We start from the raw sequence: 23,121 nt of genomic DNA, 5'->3' as shown, positions 1-23,121 counted from the left end.
AAGGAGTTAATTTGACTCCAAGTTGTTCTCTAACCTTCAGACACACACTGTGACATTCATGTATATTCATGAATATACATATATTCATGATATATATATATATATATATATATACACACACACACACATACATACATATATGTGAATGGGAAGAGAGCTCACATTCCAACAGCCTAGGCCACAGATGCCCCTATGGGTGGTGGTTGGCACCACTAACCCAGAGTGCACATGTGTCACTGAAAGACGTTAGGATGTGGGGAATAAGAAGTTTGCAGGGTGTCTTCAGATCAGGTCACATGTGGTCAGGCTCTGTGACACTCAACAAGTGTGTCTGTCTGTCACCGATGAGCCTGGCTCCCCAGGCCTGAGCTCTGGTGGCCGAGGGCTTGGGGTCAGTGCTACAGCTTCAGACCTGATTCCGTCCAACAGGGCCATGGATCCTGGACACAGTGAGCTGTGGCCCGAGAAGCGTGGGTGATAAGGTCTTCAGGGAGGCCACAGATACCTAGGCTTACGTCTTCATCACTCAATGAAGACCTCTGGGAATAGCTCTGACATTCCAGTTCTCACCTCCTAGAGCCTCAGAATGAGCACATGCTCAGCCTGTTGCCCTTCGGTCTAGAGTGTCCCACGGACCAGACACGGCCCCTCCCCTCCAGACCTCCACCAAGGCCTTAGTTTCTCACTGTGTGTCAGAGATGTGGCCCTCTCTGCACGTTCTGATAGGCTGGAAATGACTGGCCTAACTCAGTCCCCATAGATATAGGTATAAGGCCAGAAAGGCTCAGGTTCCTCAACACCTGGCCAGGCAGGGATGCAGCTGCCCTGCGAGAGAGCCTCACATGTGGCCCACAGGTTTGGCTGGTTCTCTCCCCACAGGATAACCAGACAGACAGCGGGATGGTGCTGGCCTCGGAGGAGTTTGAGGAGATAGAGAACAGGCATAGACAAGAAGGCAGCTTCAGGTAAGGGCCTCCAGAAGTGGGCGCGCCATCCTTGGGAGGGCCTTAGCGGGAGCCCGCTAGTGCAGCCGGGGTCTGGCAGTGCTCTGGCACTCTTGCCAGAAAGATTTTGTGCCTCCCATTTTCTCTGTGTTTTCAAAATGAGCAGCTCCGAGACCCAAATCACTGCTCCACCCAGTGCCCTGCCCCACTCCCCACCACCAAAGGGGATGATGATAGTAGAAATCTAAATCTCCACACTTCCTTAAACAGTTGATTCCTTGAGGAGCTAGAATGAAGGCCCTCAGCTCATGCCTATGATGCACCTGAGGAAGGTGTGTGTGTGTGTCTGTGTGTGTCTGTGTTGTCTGTGTCTCTATGTGTGTTTGTGTCTGTGTGTATATGTGTCCGTATCTCTGTGTGTATCTGTGTATGTGTCTCTGTGTGAGTGTGTCTATGTGGGTGTGTATGTGTGTCTATGTGACTGTGTCTGCGTGTATATATGTATGTCTATGTGTGTGTGTCTGTGTCTCTGTGTCCATGTGTGTCTTTGTGTATCTGTGTATGTGCTTGTGTCTGTATGTGTCTATCTATGTATATGTGTGTCTGCGTGTGTGTCTCTGACTCTCTGTGCGTTTCTGCGCCTCTCTGTGTGTATGTGTGTTTGGGTATGTGTTCTTGACATATCATGCTAAGCAGAACCAAACCACAGCAGGAGGGCCAGTTGGGGATAGTCCCATGAAAGCCATGTGCCACACAGACAGTAAACAGTGGAGCTTAACAGAGAAGAGCAAAGACCTTGGCCCAAGTCTGGAGTTCCAGAGACAGCTATCTTGGGAAGGCATTGCTTCAGAGAGGTTGGTGAACTGGAAGGGATTGCTGCCTAGTGATGAGGGAAGAAGAAAGTTCCAAAAGATAAGATAATGACCCGACAGAAGTAAGATAATGTCCATAATTCAGAGGAAGAGAGGCTAGGGGAGGAGACTAGAAGAGGAGGAGGAGAAAGCCTTTGTTCATTGCAGAAGCTGCACCTCACCAGGACAGCAGCAGAGGGCGCTCCTGTATGCACAGGGTTTCCTGGAAATGCATCCTGATGAACTCTTAAAAGGAGTAGCAAGTCCCCGGGGCAGGTGCTGAGGAATGGCAGGCTGTGGATGGGCAAAGTCTATAGGGAGGAAGAGGGAGTTGACTGGCCCAGGTCCTTCCCACTTTTTTTAACCCTAAGGCCACACTCTTCACCAATTCTTCCTTACTTCCAATTATATCATTTGTTTTTTCAAACGACCATTCAAGATGCAGACCCCACACTCTGCAGAACCCCGTTCCTCCACGGGTGGAAGGCGAGCTTGAGTCATGTAGGTTTGGATTGGGCAGCAGGACCACACGGGAAGAGCTGGCGGTGGTGTTGCTATAAAGCAGGGCGGGGTAGAGGTTTTGGAAAGGATGCAGTCAAGGGGTACCTGCGGTGAAACTAAAGATGTGGGTCTGGAATGACGCTTTTGGATGAGGGAACCTAGGAAGCCACCAGTCTCGGTTTACCTTCTGCTGCTGTCATGGCAAACCTGAGCCTGGGCGGCTTAGAGCGAGCAAAAGTGTAGTTGATTCATGTCCTTCAAGGCTGAGACGTCTGAAGGTATGGTGCCAGGGTCTGGTGGGGTCCTACTTGTAGCGTGACCCCACGGCAATGTAAGAGCAGTGTGAAATAGGACCCCAGTTTCTCTGACATCAGTCCATTGCATGAACCGAATCCCAGGGGCACTGAGGATTGACTTTCCCACTTAGGAACCGTGATAACCCCTGCAGTGGTAAACCTGCTGCTTCTGATGTAGGAAATTCCAGCATGAGTGTTCACAAAGAGAACAACACACATTCTCTCCATCTAAAGTTACTGCAAAACTAAAACAGGAACTCAGAAGGATCTTTATTAAACAGGGAAAGCTGAGGCTGGAGAACACTCTTTCTGCTCATGCAGAGGACCCAGGTGTGGTTCCCAGCACCTCATGGTGACTCACACTCATCTGTAAATCTAGTTCCAGAGAATCTGACACCTCTTCTGGCCTTTATGGGTGCTTTACATATGTGATATACACATACATACAGGAAACACACTCATACACATTAAGTAAAAATAAATTTTTATTAAAGATTAAATCAAACACAATATGCAAATGAGAATGAAATTTGTTAAAACAAAAAAACACTGCACCAAGAATCAGAAATTCTATAGCTCAGAATACAGGCGGGAAATATGAAAATAAAAAAATGACAACACAGGAAAGAAAAAAATCAAATCCTCTTTAAAATGAAGACCAGGGAACTCCAGGGACAATATAAAATGACTAGGTTATTATGGAAGAAATGAAAAGAACCAGTAAGCATAAGCCAGGCAGTGGTGATGCATGCTTTTATAATCCCAGCACTCAGGAGGCAGAGGCAGAACTCTGTGAGTTCGAGGCCAGCCTGGTCTACAGAGTGAGTTCCAGGACAGCCAGGGATACAAAGAAACCCTGTCTTGAAAAACAAACAAAAAAAATGAAAAGAACCAATAAAATTATAGTAAACCAAAATAAAGAGATAAAAGGATCCAGGGGGACAAACGTAGATGAGCAGAAGTGGGGTATGGAAAACCGGAGCCCCTGAAGAAACTGCTGGCAGTGTGAATAATTAATATCTGTCCTAAACTTGTAAGCCAAGAACAAGCTTGAAGACATGAATCTACATATTAGAAGGATACCTGGAGGCTAGAGAGACGACTTGGCAGTTCGGAGTTCTTGCTGCTCTTCCCAGGACCGAGTCCTGGTCCCAGTACCCACATCTGGCAGTTCCTAACTTCCTGTAACTCCAGGTCCAGCAGCTCTGGTGCCCTCTTCTGACCTCTGAAGGCATACACACACACATAACATACATAAACATACACACACACTACACACACACAAATGCACTACACCCACAAATTTAAATTTTTAACTTAAAAAAAAATAAGTGTACCTAAATACATTGACCTAGAAGAATAAACTCTGGGATATTTCCTATTAGAACCATTTGGTTTTCAAGATAAATATTGTGAAGCCAGGAGATGGTTTAGTTGACAAAAACCCCCACCGATAGGCCCGAGAACCTGAGTTCCATCCTCAAGACCCATGTGGAAGGAGAAAAGCACAGGTTGTCCTCTAATATCCACATGTACATGTGTGTCTATCTGTCTGTCTGTCTCTCTCTCTCTCACAGGCACACACATGTACACGCAGGTACACACACATTCACACATACAAACACTAAATAAATCAATGTAAAAAAAATAGACCAAGTTACAGATGATGAAAGAAAGGTATCAAGATTTTCTTGATAGCACCATGCTATAAAAAAAACCATAAATTGCCATTTTATAAAAACCTCAAAGAAACTGAGAGCCTAGGGTGGAGCTTGGCAGGATGATGGGGGCAGGCAAGCGCTGGAGCCTGCAAGTCCTCCTGGGCCATAGTAAGAAGCTAAGATTGCTTTTCTTTGTATATATGATGTGCATGCACATGTGTGTCACATGTATGTGTGTTCAGGTGCACATGTATGTGCATGCCTATGAGAGCCAGAGTTGGCATGAGGTGTCTTGCTCAATCTCTCTCCACTTTACTCACTGAGGCAATAACTCTTGCTGAATCCAGAGCTTGCCAGTTCAGCTGGTCCAGTTAGATTGCCCCAGGCATGCCCTGTCTCTGCCTTCATAAGGCTGAAATTGCAGGCGAACCACCACTCCTGCCTGGTTTTTGCTTTTAGGCGTAAAACTCTGATCCTCGTGTTTAAACAGCATGCACATCTGGTCCTCGTGCTTGCACACCATGCACATCTGGTCCTCAAGTGCTTTTTCTCCTGAGCCCCTCCTCCAGCCCCAAAGCTAGGATTTCATCCCAAGAGTGATGGAAACCCTTGGAGGGAGTGGCCGGAGACCCCAGTGTCACGTCTAACCTGAAGGATCTCTCCAGGGAGGGAAGAGGGGATGGATGTAGAGACGTATGCCAGGAGAATTACCTGAGTCGACAGAGAAGCCTACCCTGGAGTAGAGACTTAGGGCTAGACGGGTGTCAGCGGAGGTGTTTTTCAGTTAGAACGGAGGGCCCCTGGGAGGACTGGATATAAAGACTGAGGACGATCAAGGACCACAGTCAAGTGTTTGGCTTGAGCCCGAGAGAACACTGACTCCATTTGTTGAGATGGGCAGCTCAGGGACTGTTGTCTTAGGAGCCCACTGCTTCAGAGTGGGCCCTGAGCAGGAAGACTGTGCTACACCCCAGGTGTTTTGTGGGGAGGTAAGAAAATAGTGAAGGGAAAGTCAGAATCCTAAGGGAGCAAGTATCAAAATTTCAAAGACAGAGAGGACTTTTGCTAAGGGTCCTGCACCTCCCTGTACATGGCAGCAGAGGGTGCTCTCCCTGTACATGGCAGCAGAGGGTGCTCTCCCTGTACATGGCAGCAGAGGGTGCTATTCTCTGTGCTTCTTTTCCTAAAACCTATCAGAAGATGCATGGGATTCACCAGCCCAGGGCAAGTAGCTTCCCTTAGCCTAAAGCAGCAGGGTTGAGGGGATGGAATTGGCCATTTCCAAGGTCCTGTGTTGGGGCTTGGGGCAGGAAAATTGTCCCTGTCACATCAGATCTGGCTGCTGTGCTGGCTGATGCCAAATCCGCATCTCAGAGTATCTGTGCTTGCATCACGCTCTGCCTGTGTCTGGTGATTCCAATCAGACCCTGACTCAGGGTCCCCACTTTGTTTATTAAGACCATCCTCCCTGTCTCGGCAGCTGTAAAGGTCCTGGCCAGCACATGGATATTCCCAGAGGACACCCTGACCCCCAGGGGAGGCGTCGACGGCCCACCCAAGGGGCACAAGGAGTCAAGGTGTTTTACAACAGCGAGTATGGGGAGGTCTCCCAGCCGTGTAAAGAAGATGAATGCTCACCATCTGCCGGCTCCCCCTTCTTCACAGACAGCAGCTATTAAGGAAACACTCGGCAAGGCCTCCTATCCCTTGCTGACGGCTGGTCTGGAGGACATCCCTAGCAGGGCAAGGCTGGAGGCCCAGGCTGGGAATTCGTCTTTAACTCCAGCCCTGGAGGAGTTTTCTATCCCCCTCTACAGTCTTCCTAGCCAGGAAGAGTCAAACTCAGACACAAGGGCTCCCTCGAACTCTGCACCACCCCTGCGCCCTTCATCAGACAGTCATCCTCACCCTCACAGTTCAGCTGCCTGGTAGCTCAGCGTTCACAGATGCTGGCCCTCGGATAGGCACTCCGGCAAAGAACCCTTCTCCGGCACCTACTTTGATCACGCTGGTGGCTAACAGGATTCTGATAAAGAACGCATGTGTCTGAGAGTCACACACACAGTGGATCCAGGTTGAACTAGACCACAGCCTGCACGTCCTGGTCCAAACACGATCCCCCCCTCCCCGACTTGAAGTCTCCCACTTCCATCTGTCTTCCCGTTTCTTTCTCCTGGCCCACCAGGGCTGAAGAGAGATGATCACATTTCCATCTCGAAGCCCAGAAGGATGAATGGAGGAGAAGTCCTCTAAACACTCACTAGCCCGTGGCAACTGTTTATGTGCAATGACAGACCACGGTGAAGCAGCACCTCTGCCCGAGTGCTGAGAAGATCCATTCTTTTATTATCAGAAGATCAGGTGCTGCTGTGAAAAATATACTCATCAAAGAGTCATGTGGGAAAAAAGCCCGAGGACAGTCCTTCTGAATCTCAGTCCCCAACAACTACCTGAAGGGCCATCTTAGCACACCATTATATAGTTCTCCATCTCCCTCCTGAAGGCTCCACGTGCATGGCCCAGAGCCTGAGAAACCAGCTGGTATTCTGGGCCTCCCTTGCTTGGGTCTTTTCACTAGAGCCAGGATCTGTGGATTCTGGCAAGGAAGGCTTCGGGCGCTGGCACAGAGGACCACATGGCCCGGGGCCGTTCAGCCATCGCTCCATGTTCCCAGGCCCCTTGGAAGCCCCTGCCTTCTGCTAAACCTGTACTTATACCTGATACTGACACCTGAACAAATCAAACCTTCGTCTCCATGAAAGCTGGGGCCTTCCTGCCCAGAACCCCTCCAGCCCGGCTCAAACTGCCCAACCGTCACTACCGGAAGAAAGCTGCATGAAGTTGAGACCCATCAATCCCAGCTCCACCCCGACAAGAAACGCTTGCAGGACAGGCGACCATACAGCAAGCAGGGGCTTGCTCGGCAGACCCTCCCCCACTCAGTGTATTGTTCCTCTATGATATGTTGAATGCATGTATGACTCTAGTCTTCTTTGTCCCCCGTGGCCCTCCCCTACCCCCACTCCTTCACATCTAACCCGGCTGTGGGATTGAGTCTCAAGCTTGCCTCGTGGAAGCAGAGAGACTGTTCTCTCAGAGGACCAAAGGCTGCAATGGGGGCGCGGAGCCCTTCTCACCCCTCCCCCACATGTGTATCACCTGTCTGTGTCACCTCTCCTGCCTTGTAACTACAAACATACAACATGTACTGGGGAAGAAAAACATACGCTGCCCTTTTAGGCAGTGTTCTCTGAAATGATCTAAGATATTTAACGAAAGATAATAATAAATTTGATGCCAGTCTTTGAGTTATAATGAATGGATTCTAAATAAGCTGTCTGTCAAATTCTGGTCTTCACCATATATAGTCCAAAAAGGCCTCTGGGCTCAAAGGAACCATGGCGCGGTCCCCTTGCTCACGTTCCCCGAAACTGCCAGCAGAGGGCGCTGAAGAGACATTAGCTTGCCTGCTCAGCTTTCACCCACTCTATACCAGCATGCTTACACGCACGGTCTCCTAATCCTTACTTCATCTATAATGTAAAGAGTGCTTTCTTGCCATCTACCAAAGTCACGTGTTGCCCCCTGAGCACCAGCGGTAGTAGATACAGAAGGCTCGGCTCCAGGCAAGTCCTCTGCACCAGCTCCCTACGTCCTCTTCCAAGGAAACAGGTCCAGCATACCTCTGAGGTTGTCTCCAGATTGTTTCCCAGGGGCCCAGAAGCGAAAACCAGCGATGGCCACTGGGAGGCAGCAGGCCTGGTGGTGGACTTAAGCACCCAAGAACAGGCAGCCAATACAGTCGGATGGGCCCCTCGCCCAAGAGAACAGAAAAGAACCCCCGGCAAAGGCCGGAGACGAGGTCAATACTTTGGTGAGCCAGCTGCACATTCTGGGCCTGCCCCTTGATTCCTGTTGTCGCCTGGTTTTCGCCATTCTGGTGGGAGGAGCCCCTCCCCAGAGTGGCAACTGCTAGTGGCAGGATGCTTTGTTTTGTCGTGGCTTCTATACTAAATCTAAATCTTAAAAGGAAAAAAAAAAATCCACACTAAACGCAAATACTTTGACACTTAATGTTATGCTATAATTAATTGCATTTGACCATAGACTCGGAGACAGAAATCTGTCCCCAGGACTGGATCTCCTCTCTCACTAGCCAGAGAGGCAAGACCAGGCTGGATTGTGGGGTTGTGCAAGGCTGAGAGTGGAAGGTAAGTGACCAGATGTGGTTCCCTGAAGCTGGGTAAGCCGGGGTACACCAGAGCCCATCGGCTCCTCAGTGTCTCCCCATGACTTGCCATCTTGAGAGCTGTGGTTAAAAACGTGGTGCTGGAGGATGTTCCGATCCCACCAAGTCATGTTCACTGGCAGGTTCCCCCACTCCCACCCCTTCCCTTTGATTACATCTTGACCCCAGTCTTCTGGAGGAGGCCACCAACATTCAGCATAAATCGCTCCCTTGAGTTAATTCTCCCTTTAAGTTAATTCTTAACAAAACCTTTCTAGAACCTACAGAGGTGTGCTTTCCTGATGTTGTAGGCATCGGTTCAATCAAGTCGATAAGATCCACCCATCACATACACACTCATCTCTGTAGACATCTGCAGTGGGCTGAACCCTTGTGACCTCTCCAGACCCTATCACAAGAGGATGGTAAGAGGGGCAGAGTCTTTGGGAGGGGATCAGGCCAAAACGTGGAGCCCTCGGGAATGGGGCTTTTCCCTTGTTAGAAGAAGCCAAGTGTCTTAGTTCCTTTTGGTGTGGCAAGACACCATGACCGAGGCAACCTATAAAAGAAGCGTTTAACCTGCATCTCACAGATCCAGAGGGTGAGAATCCATGGTTGTCATGGTGAGGAGAACGGCAGCAGGGAGGCACGCTTGACACAAGAGCGGCAGCTTGGCGCTTGCATCTGACCTACAAATGAGACCGAGGCAGGGGAATAGAAACTGCATGGGCCTTACAAACCTCCAAGGCTTCCCCCAGTGATACACCTCCTCCAACAAGGTCATGCATCCTAATCCCTCCCAAACAGGTCAAAGAGCTGCGCTGACTGGGGACCAAGTGTTCGTATATATGAGCCTACCCCACCAAGGGATGAAGAGATAGGTTAGTCAATAAAGGGCTTGCCTTGCAAGCCCAGGGGCCAAGTGAAATCCCCAGAGCCCTGCCAGCGAGAACCACACTGACAGCTCTGTCCTACCCTCTCCACTACAGAGCCCTTTGTAGGGGGCCTTGGGAGAGGAAGAAGAAAAATGAAGTGCTTGAAAGAGCCAGATCAATATTGACCAAAGTGAAGGTGTCCATACCAGTGCCAGCAAGGCACATTGGATACACCGTTGTGAAGAACCCCACAGCCCAGTTGGCTGAGCTATGAGGAAGGAGGAAGAAGGCCACTGAGGAGAACATGCTGGCAGAGATTCATGAGTGGCCCCGGAGGAGGGCACAGCACCTCTATGTTCCTGGTGGGTGAGCCAGGGATTCCGGGAGAGCTCAGCAACCCTCACTGCTCTGACCCTGCTAGGGGCCCCAGCCATACAAAATAGATCCTGGCTTCTTCCTCAAGCCGCCTTTACCTGGCATTAAACAGAATCCAGGACCCTGCTGTGGTGGCCTCATCTTAGCTGCCTGTAGAGCCTCAATGTACCCACCTGGCCTTGTGGTGACTACTCAAGCAAGAGAGAGATAGAAGGATCCATTTCTTGGCCATCCAACTGCGGTGACCCAGGATAATGACATCCGGATAAAGATGACCATATTGGGGCTGGAGAGATGGCTCAGCGGTTAAGAGCATTGCCTGCCCTTCCAAAGGTCCTGAGTTCAATTCCCAGCAACCACATGGTGGCTCACAACCATCTGTAATAAGGTCTGGTGCCTCTTCTGACCTGCAGGCATACATGCCAGACAGAATATTGCATACATAATAAATAAATAATTTTTAAAAAAAGATGACCATATTGGTGGGAAGGAAGGGAACCTGAGATCAGACGTCTCCATAGATTTAAGAAGGGGCCCAGGATCTTGGGAAGACACTGCACACTGACTCACCCCAGAGGCTGTCCATCCATCCCCACCTCCTGGTGGGAAAAGAATGCAGAAAGAACGAAGAGAAACTCAACACAGTCCATTTGCAAGCTACGGCCTTCCTGGGCCTTACACAGAGATGGAAGCAATGTCTGTAACACCAATCCTACAGCAGCACATAATAATCACAAGACAGAGCTCCCACCTAGCTAGTCCACAGCCTAGCTAGTCCACAGCAAGGCAACAAGGCAATGAATCATGGTAAAAACTGAAAAGGTTATCATGGAAGACTCACAGCCTCCCCCAGACAACTCCCATGATGAGTAATGATCAAGATGCCTGGTCTGAAGGGCGGAGAAGCTGGTCTACCTACTCAGGCGGGGCAGCTGTACTCCTCACTCAGAGATGGAATTGGGTTCATAATTTGGTTAATAATGTACTAGCCTGGGTACCAGGGAGAGCTCTGGGTGGCATATCTTAGTGATTGGAAAAATGAAAGTAGAAAAAATAATAAGGGAGCTGCTTTGCTGGCAGTCTAAGCCCACATCTCAGCTCCAGGTCTGCAGGCCCATGACAGCCACACTTTGGGCCCAGGTATGTACACATGAGTGGAGGGGCACCAAACATGGACCAAGGAGACCCTGAAGCCAAGCCGGGCATTGAGTTGGGCCTGGGATATGAATCTAAGCACAGGAAAAGAATGGTCAGGCCTGGGGGCTTTTCAAACAGGGGGCCTGTTGATGAACCCTGAAGGAGCAGACAGGCCTCTGTTGTTGCCACAGACTCAATCCCTGAAACAGGCTGTCTTTGTTTCCTGGGGCATAGCCCTGAGCATCCTGTCTGGACAACCTCCCCCTGGGGCTTCTGGAAGTCAGGAACCATGATGGAGGTCCCCTCTGTGGAGCACCCCATTGGCTGAGCACCCAGCTCTGAGGCCTTCATGGTCCTTCCACAGTTCCAAAGTGGATGTCTGGCTCATGCTCAGAGCCTTCAAAGTCACTGTTTACGTCTAGCACTTCCTGAATTCCCAGAGGATAGGCAAGGCATGAATGTTTGTTTTGGCCCATAGGATGTCCTGCAAACATGTCCTGGGACAAGCTGACCCTGTTATCTGAAGAAGTGCCAAGCATTTCCTCAGTATCATAGCCAGCGCTCTGCCACCAGGGGACAGGCGTACAGGAACTGGGTGGAGGAGGTCCAGTGTGGGCGCTGACCACCCTTGTCCAGCCCCTCCTTCTCCGCATGCCAGGTAGGCTTTGACACCCTCTGGAGACGCTCCACTGGCCTGTGGGAAAGCAACACAGGTACTGAAGGCAAAGGCAGATGGTACTAATTGCCAAATCCTTTGAAAGTCACTTTCCGTGGAGGGTTGGCCGTCCAATGAAGTTCATTATTTTGAGACAAGGCAATTCTCCTGAATTTTCTGGGTCAGTCCTAAAGGCAATCACATATAGTCATAATAGAAAGGCAAAGAGATCAGACACACACACCCATATGCGTGCGCACACACACACAATCTGATGGCAGAAACAGGCATTGGAAGGCTATAGTCAGAGCCAAGGAACGCCAGGAGCTAGAAGAAGCCAGGAATGGACTTTCCCACAGAGCCGCTGACAGAGTGCAGCCCTGGCTTTCAACCCAGTGGTCTCCAGCAGAGCGAGCAAGTAACTGTATACTGTTTCCAGTCACCAGGGAGGTGTTGACAACAGCCTCCAGATAAATCAGAGGCACTTCATCTGCCCCATGATGCAGGCAAATCTCAGCTATCCCCAGGGACTAGCCCCGAGCGTGGTCACAAGGACAGTTCTAAAAGTCAGTGTGTGATGAAGGATTGGGCCTGATGGGGATAAGCCCTGGCTTGGATGACTGCAGCCGGGCAAAGTGTGTGGGAGGGGGAATATAGACACACATACTGTGAGGATGTCATGTGACGAAGGCCTGTGGTCGCACTGCAGGCTCACGGGAAGTCAGGAAGGGATCATTCAACCTATTGAATTACAAAGGTGGAAGGAGTTGGGGTTTGGGGACTGCTGGTTTTGCTGTGTTTTGTCTGTCGTTTTCTCAGCAAGCATTGGAGATCCGATCTAGGGACGGAGATCTGATCTAGGAACTTCCTCTTGTGAGGCAACTACTCTGCTAGTAAGCTACCATCCAGCCCCAGGAAAGTTATTTTGCTCTGTTTTTTGTTTGTTTGTTTTTGTTTTTTAATATGAGGTACTGTTATGAAGCCCAAGCCTGCAACACCACATCCTGCTGGAAGGTTGTTTTAAAGACAAAGAACGCCAGGAAGGGTGCGCAGGGAGGCCACTGGACCGACACCAGGAGTCCACAAGACACTGAAGCCTCGTGGATGTCAGGCCTCCACCTCCTCTTGGCCTCTTGGGTCATTCAGGGCTTTGCCTAAACTTGGTTCTCAGCCAGCATGGTAAAAAGTAGAGCCCAATCTGATCACTTGGGTCGTTAGAATCCTGCCTTTTGTTCTTTTAAAAAGAATATGATGATGGGATGTCCCGGGCGGCTCGCAGAGTCCGACAAGGATGGCCGTGAGTCCCTGCAACGCCATGCGGCCGGGGGAGTCAGGTGGGCGGTTACGGTGGATAAAAGGCTCACAAGACATAGTAAATAAACATAAGGGTAAACATTTATTACTTAAAAAGAAATAGAAAAACAGAGAGACAGAGATAGACAAATATAAAGACATAAAGACACAGAGACAGAGAGAAACGTGTGCACACGACAGGAGACAACCACACAAGAGAGAGAGAGAAAGATGGCGAAGGGGGAGGTCAGAGGTGGCTGGGTGGGCGTGCTTAGTTCTTAAAGTGTCCCAATGGAATAACATTCCCGGATCCTTTTTATAATAAAAAGTAGAAGGTTAGACATTACAGGTTGAAGGAATTGGGGTGGCAAATTCTCAAGACTGCTTCCGGCTGATTTGTGGGCGTCGTCTTTGGGGGGGTGTGGGGGTGAGGGAGATCCGAGAGAAGCTGGGTGTTGGTCACATCCTGGCATAGCTGGTCTCTGCTCCCAACAGGACAGATGTCTGTGGCATGGAAATGTCTGGTGTCCCTTGGACCTGGTTAGGGTGTTGGCAGAACAGAGGACAAAGTTAAATTGAGAAAAAATTTTAGGACCAGGAAATTGAGAGGTTTGTATCTGACCTGTTTACGGTGGGTTTTTTAATTTGGCTCCCTGGAACTTATAAGAAAAACAGAAGTTTTAGACATATACATTGTATTAAGAACTCCTTGGGTTTGTAAAAAACAGAAATTATAATGAAAAGTATTTTTATTTGGTGAGACAACCTGGCAAAACCTCTCAGCTATCAGACTGTCAGAGATCTTTGAGAAGGATAAGATTTTACTTTTGTTACTGATTTAAAAATGACAGAGAACTTACTTGGTTGGCATCTAGAGCTACTCTTTGGTCCTCCCTGGTCGCTGAAGGTTGCATTTGACCTTTGTTGTTTAATGTAGAGCCTGCCAGGCTTTTGAAGACCCTGTGGACTAAGAAATCTTTAGGAAGACAGGTCTACCTTACCTGCGCAGCTAGACTGTCGATTCCAGTGATTATGTCCACATTTGGAGGTCTCCAGTTTAGGTGATAGGCAGTTTTTTCCCAATGGTCAGCGCTTGGCAGTCGAAGCAAACTGCAGATGGATGCTGGTCAGTGACGTGACCGTCTGTCTTTTGTCTTCTTGGAGGAAACAGAGTGTTCGCTAGGAGCCAACCTGTCTCTTTTGGTTATGAAAAGTTCTTTAAATAATTAAACATTTAAATATCGCATTCCCCAGATCTCTGAGCAGTTGAGGGCTGATTATTAGGTATAGCTGCAGTATAGAATCTGTCTGGAAGATTGGGTTTGAGTTTGACTGTATTGATTTTTAACAGGTAAGATCCACATTTGTAAAAAGACAGACAGAAAGAAAAAAAGATTGTTTGTAACATTAAGATTAGTGGCAGAACTAACAATGGAAAAAAACAGCTTAAAAGTACATACCAGTTTATGATTTTGTAGTCTGAAACGAGATGAAATGAACAATCACTGGGGCTGGAGAGATGGCTCACTGGTTAAGAGCACTGACTGTTCTTCCAGAGGTTCTGAGTTCAATTCCCAGCAACCACATGGTGGCTCACAGCCATCTATAATGAGATCTGGTGCCCTCTCCTGGCATGCAAGCATCCATGGAAGGAATGTGGTATACATAATAAACAAATAAATATTAAAAAAAAAGAAATGAACAATCATTATACACAGAGAACAGGAATTAGGCAAAGTGTATGTTTCTGATGGGCCCTTTCAGAAAGCATGTCACTATGCAAAACACCTGTAATCAGAGTTAATGAGAACACCGAAGAGAGGGAGAGGAAAGGCAGGACATACATAAGAATGAGAAAGCTTGGTCGCGTGATCTGGCTCTCAGTGAATCTAGTGATAAAGTCACCTGACCCCAATGAACATGGCGGCGGCCACGTGTTGCAAGGGAAAAGTTACAGTTTGTTGTTGAGCTGCCATGCCGAACCATAAGCCGCAGAGGGGAGCAAAAGTCTGGAACCGAAAAAAAAACTGCACCAGGTCACGGCTGGGATGGAAAAGCCCGCGACTGTCTGCCATGGACGATTGTTATCCAGAGTCTAGAGTCTGAATCATGAAAACCTGCGCAATGAACGAGCACCCAAGACCACGTGGTGAATGAGTGTCCTCAAGTCACGGGTGGGGAGCTATGGGCCTAGCTGGATAAACCAGAGGCCGGGGCCGCTCCAAAGCGGCGGTATGACGAGAGGAGAGAAAAAGTAAAGAAAAGAAGTGAATGTCAAATGCACAGCACGGGATGCAGTGCTAACGCAGGCAGACCAACCCCCAGGGTCGTCCAAACACGATTCCAGCAAAGGAAAGCAACCTTCTGTAGCAGAACGAGGAGCAACTCACCAAGTGAAGCCGGTGTTGTTTGTAACAGGTGGGTCGGTGTTGAGACCTTGGTTCCGAGTCGGTCCCGGAAGTTGGAGCTCAAAGTCCCGGAGGATATGTGAAGCCGGGACCGGCCCTTGGTGGGTGAATCTCTCGAGTCCACGGCACCAAATTTTGTTCTTTTAAAAAGAATATGATGATGGAATGTCCCGGGCGGCTCGCAGAGTCCGACAAGGATGGCCGTGAGTCCCTGCAACGCCATGCGGCCGGGGGAGTCAGGCGGGCGGTTACGGTGGATAAAAGGCTCACAAGACATAGTAAATAAACATAAGGGTAAACATTTATTACTTAAAAAGAAATAGAAAAACAGAGAGACAGAGATAGACAAATATAAAGACATAAAGACACAGAGACAGAGAGAAACGTGTGCACACTACAGGAGACAACCACACAAGAGAGAGAGAAAGATGGCGAAGGGGGAGGTCAGAGGTGGCTGGGTGGGCGTGCTTAGTTCTTAAAGTGTCCCAATGGAATAACACTGCCGGACTGCCAATGAGTATATATGTGCAGCTTTTATGGAAATGCAAAATGGCGCAGTTGCTATGGAAAAGACTGGTGATTACTCAAAACCAAGAAACACGATGATCCAACAACCCCACTTCCAGCTGCAGCAGTCCCTGCTTGCCTAAAGTCTTGATCCATGATATTATATAGCAGGATCTAGAGTTACCTAAGGGGCAAGGACAGGATGGTAATTTCCCAGGGCATGAAGAAGAGAGGAAGAGGAGGTGCGGGTTTCACCTCTGTAAGATGAAAGGTTCTAGAGACGGGCAGGGCCAATGGTCAGAGTCCTCCCTTCAAAGAGCATGTAAAGGCATTCACGGATGTCTGTGTGATATGGATTAGATCCGTGGTAGTTTTTAAAGCTAATTTTTAGTTAGGATCCAGAGTAATTACTTTCCTCGTGGCGTCTTTATACATATGTGTCATTACACTACTGCAACCCCTTCCCACCCAGCTGTTTTTCTTTTTACTCTGTCATGTTCCCCTCTGCTTTATTGCCTGTACTTACACTATTCTCTCCCTCTCTCTCTGTCTCTCTCTCTTTCTGGAACTCGCTTTGTAGATCAGGCTGGCCTCGAACTCACAGAGATCTGACTCCACCTCTCTTAAGATATCTCCCTCCCTGTTGTGATCCCTCTTCTAGTTTCCTGACAGCTGCACACACCCTGGAACACACGCACACCAGAACACAGATGTGCATCTAGGATCTGCCTAGGGACGGAAACGTGCGGAGTTTGTCCATATGCTTACTTCACTTAACCCAGTGATTTCCACTGCATCCATTTCCTGGAAATGTGATCTCACCTCCCTTCGTAGAGCTACAGAGACTCTTCCTTTTCTTGTTCTTTCACTCTTCCCTTTCTCAGCTTTGTTTCTTCTTACAATTTTGCTTCTTCCTTATTGTCTATATTATACAAATATATAACTTTGTATTAATTTGATTTTTCATTTATTCTACATTTTGTTGCCTTTTTAAAATTTTGTTGGTAGAAAGCAGCTTTTATTTTTTTTTATTTTTTGGTTTTTTGAGACAGGGTTTCTTTCTCTGTAGCTTTGGAGCCTGTCCTGGAACTAGCTCTTGTAGACCAGGCTGGTCTCAAACTCCCAGAGATCCGCTTGTCTCTGCCTCCCGAGTGCTGGGATTAAAGGCCTGCACCACCACCGCCTGGCGGAAAGCAGTTTTTAAATTTTCAAAGTGTATCACTGTATCTGATTTGTCTTTAATGTCGCTGTTGCTACCACTGATTCCTTTTTGGACAGGACTGGGGATGGAGTTTTCCAGAGAAGCTAATCACTGAGACCCCCGCCCCCACAAAAAAAACCAGACACTATCCACCCCAACATATACACAAATCTCAGCACAGAAACACAAGAAACATGGTGTGGGGGCTCATATGACTCCTCCAAAAACTCATAGCTTTTCAGTAACTGAGAAGCCAAAGATACCAAAGTGGATGAAATGCTGGACAGAGAATGAATTCAGAACAATTTTAAGTGACTCACGAATTAAAACAAAAACAACAAATGATTAGTGAATTAAGGAAGACAACACAGTATATGAGAGATATTGTTCTCAATCTTTCTAGTGTTGTGACCCTTTAGTACAGTTCCTCATGCTGTGGTGACTCCCCAGTCACAAAATTATTTTCGTTGTTACTTCATAACTGTAAATTTGCTACTGTTACGAATTGTAATGTGAATATCTGATATGCAGGACATATGGTATGCGACCCTGTGAAGGCTCATTCAACTCCCAAAGGGGCTGCGACCCACAGGTTGAAAACCGTTGCATTAGATAACTGAATTTAGCAGTCATTACAGAACACTCCGTCCAGCAGCAAGAACATATATTTTACTTTTTTTTCAGTTTTGAAACCTTTTCCAAAATAGTTTACACTCTAAAGCAAGTCCTAACAAAATATTTAAATGATCTCTTGCATCTGATCAGAGCATAATGGAACAAAATCAGAAACTAACAGCAAGAGACATAGCAAAAAAAAAAAGACATATAGACTAGATAACATGCTTTGTCATGAATATTCCATGTTTTCTCTCAAACATGGGGTCCAGAAATACAACACACACGGTTGAAAGCAGGAGAGGCGATACTAGGGTACAGCAAGGGTAGAGGAGGAAGACGGAAGGCAGAAGGCAAGAAAGAGCATTGGACGAGTGAGTTGTGGTCAACACAACATGCATGCTACACGGAAATGTCACAGTGAAACCCACCAATATCACAGCCTGTATTTATAATTATAAATTCAAAAATAAAAAAGAAGAAAAGCAAGGCAGATTCACCTGGTAAAAGTCCTTAAATGAGTTATGATATTCTCTGTTTAGTGTTTCAGACTATAGTTATCGCAGCAAGCGAAGCCAAGGTTAAGGTAGACACGGCTGGCAAGTCAGTTGGGCGTGACTTCTCAGGAAGGTGGCTGGTCAGAACAGTATCCATTTCCTGAGTGTGCCCTCCTGAGGAGGTGGCAGTGGAGGTGGCAGTGGAGCCCACTAGATCCACAGTAACACAGATGGTCTTGACACCGTCTTGTAAGAGTTCCTTCCAGGAAAACTGTCAAAAGGGGGTGCAGCCTCACAAGTTGCAAACTCATTTCCCACTGAACCTACTACTCCAAATGGTGACTGATCAAAACCTCCCAGATCAGACAGCAAGGAAAAGGTGTAAGGAATGAGCAGGGCCAATGTGAGTATGGTCAGTGTTGAGTCACAGGCTGAAAATAGGGGGGATTTGCCCACTGTGGGTCTTCACACCTGCTATGAAGACCAAGCCATGCCTCATCTGCTGTGGTAGAGGCATTTGAAATTCCTGAAGTCAGGTCTCACCATTAGTGAGCCTATTGGAGGGGTATCAACACTTTGTTCTCTGCTACAGTTCTGTGGGCGGCAGAGAAGAAAGGGCTTTAGAGAAACTCTAAACACAACAACCTCATCCCCAGCCTTTGAGAGGGATTTTAAAGACAGAGAAACATCCCACCGCCCCCACCCTTTTACATCAGCAGCTACCTGTGGCCCAATTAAGGAGGTAGTCAAGAGGTGGTCACCCAGCCAGGCTACTAGGCTTTCCTTTCTGGCTCCAATACACTGGGGCTCCTGCTCCAGCAGGAGCTGGGAAGACTGTCACTGTGACATTTCTATAGCCTGGGACCAGGGACCAATAGTTCTCTGGGGGATCTGGGGTCCTGACGATTTTCACTGTGCTCTTCAGCCTTCCAGCCCCAGCACCTCCATAACCATTCAGCCCTTTCACACCCGTGGGAAGCCTGTTCCCACCAAGGATGGGCCCCAGGCCTAGACTGCGGTGACGCTGGAGTGGGGTCAGACCACAGTATCTAGGTGTAGGCCTGGGTGGGCCCTACAGAGACAAAGCACATCCTCCGTTCCCGTTCTCAGGAAGAAAGGCCCAGCACTTGAGATCAGGAGACCCTGCCAAGAGGAAATCCCCAGGCCTGGGGTGGGATGTGCAATCCTCCCAGGGTCCACGACCCAGAAGGAAGTTGGCTGAAGTTCTGCCTATTAGCTGAGCAAACAGTACATTTTTCAGGAAGGTGGGGCTCTACCTCTGAATATAAGAGACCCTCAGGAACAGGCTCCAGGAAGAGTGTCCTAGGTTCATCTTCTGAGTCTCATTCCACCATGAAGCTTACCATCACCTTCCTAGTGTTCTGTGTGGCTCTGCTCAGTGACTCTGGTAAGTTCCCTTGGGGCTTGGCATCTTCTGTGGAGGGACCTACCATCAGTACCTGCTCTTTCCTGGCCCCTATTCCAGTTGCATTTGGCCCTATAGCCTCCCACTCTGGTGCAGCGGCTGTTGCTGACAGCTTCTCTAGCAGAAACACCTCCAGATGAAGCCAGACGCTCCTTTGCTCACCCCTTCAAGGCTTTCCTCTTTTTTCCTGTGGCCTTCAAAGCCTTTTTCTGTCAGACCCACTGAGCCTTCCTCTTGCATACCCACCCACCTGTGGCTTCTCTTCACCCACCAGCTTGACAACTGAGTCAAAGGCCAGCCCTGGCTTGAGAACGGCCATCCCATCTGTTCTAAACCTGATAAATGTCCCCCATTCATTAAGCCAAAGTAGGAATGGCCTCAACTCTGAAACCCTACCCATCTCCTATTGCTCTCTCTGCAGCCATCTCCTCCCTCCTCCAGCCCACTGTGAGGTCACCCTTTCCTCACTGTTGGTGTCTCGTTTGACACTGGGCAGTCACCAACCAGGAAGTAGGTGGGTGGCTGTGAAGTCTCCCTTAGGTGCCCTCTCTGGAGCTGGGTCTTCAGGATCCTTGAGAAGGCCCTAGGTTCTCTGTTTGTGTTGGCAGGTATTGCTTTCTTCGTGAACTCAGTGGCCAAACCTGTGGCAGAACCCGTGGCTGCCCTTGCCCCAGCTCCAGAGGCTGTGGCTGGGGCTGTGCCTAGCCTACCATTAAGCTACTTGAGCATCCTGAGGTTCATCCTGGCCGGCCTGGGCGTTCCGTTGGATCCCCTCATAGAGGGTTCCAGGAAGTGTGTCACGGAGCTGGGCCCTGAGACTGTAGGGGCTGTGAAGACACTGTTGGTAATGTGGGCATCTTCTCTGCCTAGCTCTCCCTCCCTATGTGGGTACCCCTTTCCAGGCACCTTCACCATCATGTAGGAGGCAGCCCAGCCTGCATCAGGGAACCCCTCCTTCCTGTTCTGCTCCTGCAAGCCATACCCTAGCCTGTGAGGAGCCCAAGGAGTTTGTAGGGGTATACCTTTCACAAGTGGCTACCAGTAGGCCATGACACTTGTCCTAGAAACTGCCCCCATGGGGTTCACAGGAACCTTCCTCAGAATCAGCAGCTATGCTTTCTGTCTGAGTAACCTCGGGTGACCAGGTCCTCTCCTCAGCAATCCTTGATAACAGTGAAGGGCACTCTTAAACTTGGCATCTCTTCTCCAGGGGGTCCTGACAGCGTTCGGTTGAGGTGAACCAGGAATGACTCAGCCTACCAAGATGTGCTCTTCAATGAGAGATGGAAACCCTACCACTCATGACTTCGTTCTGCCTTAATAAACGTGACTAGAGCAGCTCTGCAGTTGGTGTCTTCTTGCCTCAAAGCCAATCCCTATAGGAAACCAAAAGCGCCGTGCCTGTGTGTGTGGGGGCGGGGAGAGGATATTCTTGCTTTCTGTGGTTTCTGGTGTCTTTGCTCAGATATCCGGATGCCTTTGATTTCCTCTATTCTCTGTTCTACCAAAGAGACCATGATGGTCTGACCCTAATGTTCAAGGAAAGGCCCCATAGAACTCGAACACTGATACCCATCAGGGCACATGTCCCAGCAAACTCCATTAATGGCTCCATTATGCTTCCTGGGAAGGGCTTCACTCAACTCTCTGACTTGGGTCTTTTACACGAAGACATAAGACTTGAAGTTTTCCATTCCTATTATGGTAAGAAAAATCAGGAATTTAAAGTTTCCAATTTGGGGAGGTGATTTGCTCACAAACTAGAATAAAGGGAAAGGCCACCTGGGCTCAGATGAGGTTTGAATCTCGTTTTCAATACATTGCCCCCACGATCATCAAGGGGTATGGATCTCTCTCTGTGGAAGACATTCGTCTGAAGAGTCACCAATGCTAAAAAGATGAATTGTTTTTCATTTCTGGTGAAACAGGTGGGGACTCCCTGACATGTCCCTGGATAACAGTAACATGTCCAGACGCTGTAGATTATCTGATAACTATGCCCTAAGTTGCCATGGGAACACTGTGCACTACAGAAGCTCACTAGACCTGGGAGTGGGCAGGCTTGTACCAGATAAAAAGAGCCCATTCTGAGCCGGATCTGCTACTCTGTGTAACTTGTGGATTCTCCTCCGGGACAAAGAGAAAAATGCTTAGAAAAGACCTTAGGACTGAAGCCCAAGCCCAGCTCCTGCAGACTCCTGGGGAAACTAAACCAGCATACCCCTTCAGAGGCTGGTCCCCCAATCTGTTCTTTGCGAAGTGTGGGGAGTGCAAAAGAGTGGGTTGTATTGGCTGTAACATGTCACCCAGGTTCCCCTTCAAGAGGTCCTTTCCATAGCTCTTTAGAGTGTTGGCAACTGACAGCACCCAGCTGTGTTGCTTTCTGAGCGCTGCCCTCAAAGAACTCCAAGGTCACTCCGAGTCAGAAGCCTGGATTCTGGCTGACGTAGGATCTATTTATTTCTATGTCACCACCTCTCTGGTATAGGTCATAAAGACCTGGACTCTTGGCTTCGAGAGGGCACAAATCTGAAGGGTCTTCCCAGGACCAGGATCTCTACACTTGCATGGGATCATCTGACGGCGTTGTGATTCCATTACCTCATAGCTTCTCCTTTGCCCAATACTGATTCCTTAATTTTTTTTCCCCACACCACCACAGAATTGTTATTACCTTGACAATATGTGTGGTGTTCTGGAAGCTGACTTCCCAGTCACACAAGTGTTATCTGCAATCTGGTGCCTGAATTTCATCTTTCCCCCTTTCCTTAAAAAAATGGTTTATGTGAATGTGTGTGTGTGTGTGTGTGTGTATGCATGTGTGCAACGAGGTTAGAAGGAAGTGTCTGATTCCTTAGTCCTGGAGTTACAATCAATTATAAACTGCCTGATGTGGGTGCTGGGAACTGAACTCGGGTTCTCTGTAAGAGCAGCAAGCGTTCTTAACTATTTCTCCAGCTCCTAATTTTCATCTTTCAAAGGTTCACCATCTCTCCATCTTCTCCTGTTGAATTCTTGCACACAAACCTGTATCCCAGAGAACTCACCGTGAGTTAGGTTCTATTTGCTTAACAAAGACATCTCTGTTAAAACAAACCAAAACAAGACAGACTTGTAACATGAATAACAAAAACCCAGAGACAGATATTGGAGTTTGACCTAAAGATCAGAAAAGCAAAGCAGCCAAGCCACTAGAAAGTTCTTACTTCTAAGAAACCCTCAGACTGAAAGAGAGTGAGTTCCTTTCTCATTCCAGTTTATATTCCTCTCGAGTGCTGGGATTAAAGGTGTAGGCCACCACTGCCTGGATGTTTCTGCATTTGATCTTGTGTAACCCAGGGTGGCCTTGAACTCACAGAGATCCGTCTGCCTCTGTCTCCCAAATCCTGGGATTAAAGGTGTGCAACACCACTGCCTGGCCTCTAGTGGCTTAGTTTTACCTTCTGGTTTTTAGGCAAGCTTTACTTATTCAACATAAATAAAATATCACTATATAGACTAAAACAGTAACCCACTAAAATCTATCAGGGAGAAAGAATTAAAACGTTTCATTTCCTTAAATAAGTCTTACGTTGCTAATTGTGCCATTGTAACCATGAGAGTACTACAGAAGTCAAATACTTTTTAAAGACAATCTCCAAAACTAGGCAT

The 23,121-nt window shown here is 48.3% G+C and overlaps 2 protein-coding genes across 4 annotated transcripts in view; both read left to right on the top strand.

Annotated features, from left to right (window-relative positions):
• Flt4 (fms related receptor tyrosine kinase 4) overlaps positions 1-7,572 on the top strand; it is a 44,959-nt gene extending 37,387 nt beyond the window's left edge. For 2 of the 3 annotated variants that reach the window (XM_048451256.3, XM_048451246.3), the window contains exons 29-30: positions 880-965; positions 5,734-7,572. In XM_048451256.3, coding sequence (XP_048307213.3) covers positions 880-965; positions 5,734-5,932 — 285 coding nt within the window. In that variant the 3' untranslated portion in view covers positions 5,933-7,572. The remainder of the gene's footprint in view (positions 1-879; positions 966-5,733) is intronic. The other variant, XM_085694885.2, reaches the window with a different exon arrangement.
• An 11,733-nt stretch (positions 7,573-19,305) lies between these two features.
• Scgb3a1 (secretoglobin family 3A member 1) lies at positions 19,306-20,808 on the top strand. The gene is made up of 3 exons (XM_048451273.2): positions 19,306-19,452; positions 20,079-20,314; positions 20,681-20,808. The coding sequence occupies exons 1-3, from the start codon at positions 19,398-19,400 to the stop codon at positions 20,702-20,704; spliced, it is 315 nt and encodes a 104-aa protein (XP_048307230.1). The 5' UTR covers positions 19,306-19,397; the 3' UTR covers positions 20,705-20,808.
• Positions 20,809-23,121: the final 2,313 nt, after the last annotated feature.

Source organism: Myodes glareolus, chromosome 9 (genome assembly GCF_982192425.1).
Source record: "Myodes glareolus chromosome 9, mMyoGla1.1, whole genome shotgun sequence".
NCBI classification, from domain to species: Eukaryota; Metazoa; Chordata; class Mammalia; order Rodentia; family Cricetidae; genus Myodes; species Myodes glareolus.
The sequence above is the reverse complement of the archived record's forward strand: the minus strand, read 5'-3'. Positions and strand labels throughout refer to the sequence as shown.

What these genes read in the sequence shown, in the direction of transcription:
- Scgb3a1 (XM_048451273.2), top strand. Translation starts at nt 19,398, where the DNA reads ATGAAGCTTACCATCACCTTCCTAGTGTTCTGTGTGGCTCTGCTCAGT. An exon ending in GGCTCTGCTCAGTGACTCTG is followed by an intron (nt 19,453 to 20,078) that starts GTAAGTTCCCTT and finishes TTGTGTTGGCAG; the next exon opens with GTATTGCTTTCTTCGTGAAC. An exon ending in GGGCTGTGAAGACACTGTTG is followed by an intron (nt 20,315 to 20,680) that starts GTAATGTGGGCA and finishes TCTCTTCTCCAG; the next exon opens with GGGGTCCTGACAGCGTTCGG.